A 3433-nucleotide genomic window follows, 5' to 3' on the forward strand; every position below is an offset into this window, starting at 1 on the left:
GCCATGAAGCGGCCCCGGGAGCAGAGCGGCTCCGACAGCGAGTCGGACGGACCCATCGACGTGAGCGGCGAGGGCGAGCGGAGGTAAGGGCCGGTCGGGGCCAGCGAGGTGGGCAGCGCCCAGCGACGTGCTCGTGGGGCAGGGGTTCGCGACCTCGGGGGAGCCGGGTGTGCGCGGCGGCCCGCAGGTGTCAGCGCGCGGGGGGCGCGTGCCGTTCCCCGCCTTGGGGCCTAGGGGGCCGGCGCGCGCGGGCTCGGTTCGGGCGCGGGCTGCGTCGGGGGTCGGGGAGTTCCCGCGGAGGGCGGCTTGTTAGTTGGGGGCCGGCTTTGCTATTGCAGTGCTGGGCGATGGGTGATGCCGCGGCGAGGCGCTATCCCAGTAGAGCTCAGGAAACTCAGATGTGTGGCCACCGCATCACTCCCACCCCACCCCACCCCACCCTTCTTCTCAGCCAGGAATCTGCTGCCCAAGCAGAATGACCAAATTTTCCCAATTTTACCCCAGCTTGGGTGCACTCTTCACATAGTTGGTGGGGGGTGGGGAGGAGTGGGGGGAGGAAGAAGATGCCTTCTCCCTTCAAGAGGATTTTGAAATTTATACTGAAGACACTAGCGACCTGCTCGGGGTGAGTGCAAGACTGGGACTCTGAACGCCAGGGCTCTTTACCGCACCAGCACCAGCACCAGCACCAGCACCACCCTGCCTCCAGTGCTTTTAAAACCGGAAAAGCCAAACTCAGCGCCCTGAGCCCATTCAGACTCCTATCACTGTAGGGCGGAGTAGAACTGCCGCTGTGGTTATCCGAGACTGTAACCATGTGCCGGAGTGGGCCGTCTCAGCTTTCTCCCATGGAGCGGCTGGTGGTTTCACACGGTTGACTTAGCAGCCCCACTGGGAATCAGTATGTCACCAGGGCACCTCCAATGTCTGTCAGCTCTAGGAAAATATTCTGTTCTGCGTCAAGCCTGTAGAAAAAGTCACTTGGGTTCTGCTGCTTCCCACGCTCTGTGCACTCCAGAAACCGCAGTCACCTTATCTGTAAAATGGGTATAAATCACAGACCTGATTATTGGGGGAATCACATGAGATCTTATATAGCAAGAGCTTAGCGCAGGGTCCATTGCATAGCAAATGCTTAATTAGAACCAGGCACAAGAGCGGCAGGGACTGACTGGGAGTCTGCGGACCTGGATCCCAACCCTAAGCTGGCCAGCAACTCACCATGTGACGTAGGGTCGTTGCTTTTCCCACAGCCTGTTTCATCGGAAACAAATGGAGAAGGACAGGGCCATTGGAAGGGGTGAGCGAGTGATCTGATCTTGCCTGGCTCATCCAACCCGACTCTGTCAGAATTGAAGGGATGTTTTGTTAGGGATGTTTCTAAGAGCATTTCATCATTTTAATGCTCGCTAGTTTTCTGAGGCCAGGAAATCCTGCATCGGTCACAAACCGGAGTAAAGTGCTACCAGCTTCCAATTATTTATGCTGTTGTTGACAGGTGCCTTCCAGTGGACTCTGTTTTGCTGTGTGCTATGGTCTTGCGCCAACCTCACAATTATGGTTATGTTTGCTCCCATCATTGCACCTGCTGTAACAATCCTTCCTGTTGAGGGTCTTTCTCTTTGTCACTGCCCCTCTACTTTACCAAGCCTGATGTCCATCTCCAGGGACTGGTGTCCCTTGATAACGTGTCCAAAGTACATGAGAGTATTTATAGTTTAAAATAAGTATCTCCCTGCAAACTACGTTAGGGTTTGGGTGTATAACACAATTCCCTACACAATATGTTAGCCTTTTTAATTGTTTTGTCTAACTTGATATTTAAAAAAGAAGCAACGCTCCTGGTTTGTGCCTGCCAGAAGCAGGAGAGGGACTCAACAGTGCATGGTGCGGTGGGGTGAGGAGGTCTCAAATTCAATGTCAGCACAAGAGGGATGAGTTCATGCTAATGAACTAAGCAGATCAGAGCAGGCTTCTGTCCTCCCAAGAGCCTGCAGCCTGGTCAGTGACCTGCCAGGTCACACAAAGACCACAGATAGGATGGAACGGGAGAGTGAATGTGGGATCAGTGGACACTTCAAATGGGGGGCTGGGAGGAGAGTCACTAACAACCAAAGACTGCAGGGAGGACTTCTTGGAGGTGGTGGCATTTGAGCAAAGGAGCATTGGGTGGTTTCCCCTATTCAGCATGTTGTCATTTCATCCATTTTTAGCGACTGTGTCGATTCTTAGAGGAGCAGACCCCCTCAGAGGAGAGAAAGCAGTTGGACATCTGGCAGAGGCTGACTTACAGACGCCTCATTGTAACACTCACCAAAGGGCCCTCCCCCGCCCAGCAGACATCAATGCTTCAATTCAAGGAGTGCTGAACGATGCCTGCTGTGGCCCAGACCTAGGCTGGGTGTCTGGCCCAGATGTATCCTGCTCAGCCTCTGCCCCCAGGGGACTCTCAGGGAAGAAGAAACGCTTCTTGTACAAAGAAGATAAACAATAGCAAGGGCCAGGGGATTGGGGCAGCCCGCCTTCCCAGGTCAGAGGCAGGGCGCAAATACCCCACTCTCAGAGATACGGGTTGAGAATAGGGGCTTGGTGGGATCCTGTCCCTGCCTGTGGGACTCATTCACAGAGCTCCTCGCTGACCTGGGCCCCTTGGCACATACTGGGTGCAAGATGAAAATATCGCCTTTCCCCTCCCCCTCCACAAATACTGACTGAGCACCTGCCACATGTCAGGCTTGAGGTCAAGGGCTCTGGGCCATTCTTAAATGATTTAAGGCACAAGGTGGCCTGTGAAGTCAGAGAGATGTGAGTTTGATTCTCATTACCATTATTTGGGGCAAGAGACTTTAAACCCTTTCTGAACCTCAGTTTTATCAATTACAAAATGGGAATGTTAATAACTTACCCTTGAAAATGCAATTTTGCAACAACAGTATTAACCAATTAACTGTGTGTGTGGTTACATAGGTAGACATGTATGCATCTATGTGTACAGAAGACATTCAGTATATGAGTCTGTATGTGCAGGTGTATCTGTAGGCATGTGTGTATACATGTTTATGTGCACTGCAAATGTATATATATTTTATAAGTTAAATCTCAAAGTCACAGCTATAGATATTACTAAGACATAACCTAATGCCACACAGGATTGGTTTAGCGGGTTTGAAAGATTAGAACCATACTTTCTTGGGACAACCGGACATAATATAGATGATAGAGATAATGTTCTACATCCTACCACCCCTGGTGTCTTAAAAGTGTGTGAGCTGCCATCTAAGATACAATTGTTGGTCTCCTCATCTGGATCAAGGAGAGTGAAGCAAACCAAAGACTTAAGGGAGAAATTAGTCCACATGTCTAATGGTCCATGAAAACAGCAGCCTCTTCTAGCCTGAAACCAGATGAACTAGATGGTGCCCCATTATCACTA

The 3433-nt window shown here is 51.4% G+C and overlaps 1 protein-coding gene across 2 annotated transcripts in view; it reads left to right on the plus strand.

Annotated features, from left to right (window-relative positions):
- Window positions 1-3: 3 nt before the first annotated feature.
- Window positions 4-3433, plus strand: part of HEYL (hes related family bHLH transcription factor with YRPW motif like) — a 15721-nt gene continuing 12291 nt past the window's right edge. Inside the window, exon 1 of one of the 2 annotated variants that reach the window (XM_004704944.2) lies at window positions 4-83. In XM_004704944.2, the coding sequence (XP_004705001.1) occupies window positions 4-83 (80 nt within the window). The remainder of the gene's footprint in view (window positions 84-3433) is intronic. The other variant, XM_045298962.1, reaches the window with a different exon arrangement.

The sequence above is a fragment of the Echinops telfairi genome, unplaced genomic scaffold (assembly GCF_000313985.2).
Source record: "Echinops telfairi isolate 266 unplaced genomic scaffold, ASM31398v2 ScPeMD7_7457;HRSCAF=8495, whole genome shotgun sequence".
In the NCBI taxonomy this organism is placed as follows: Eukaryota; Metazoa; Chordata; class Mammalia; order Afrosoricida; family Tenrecidae; genus Echinops; species Echinops telfairi.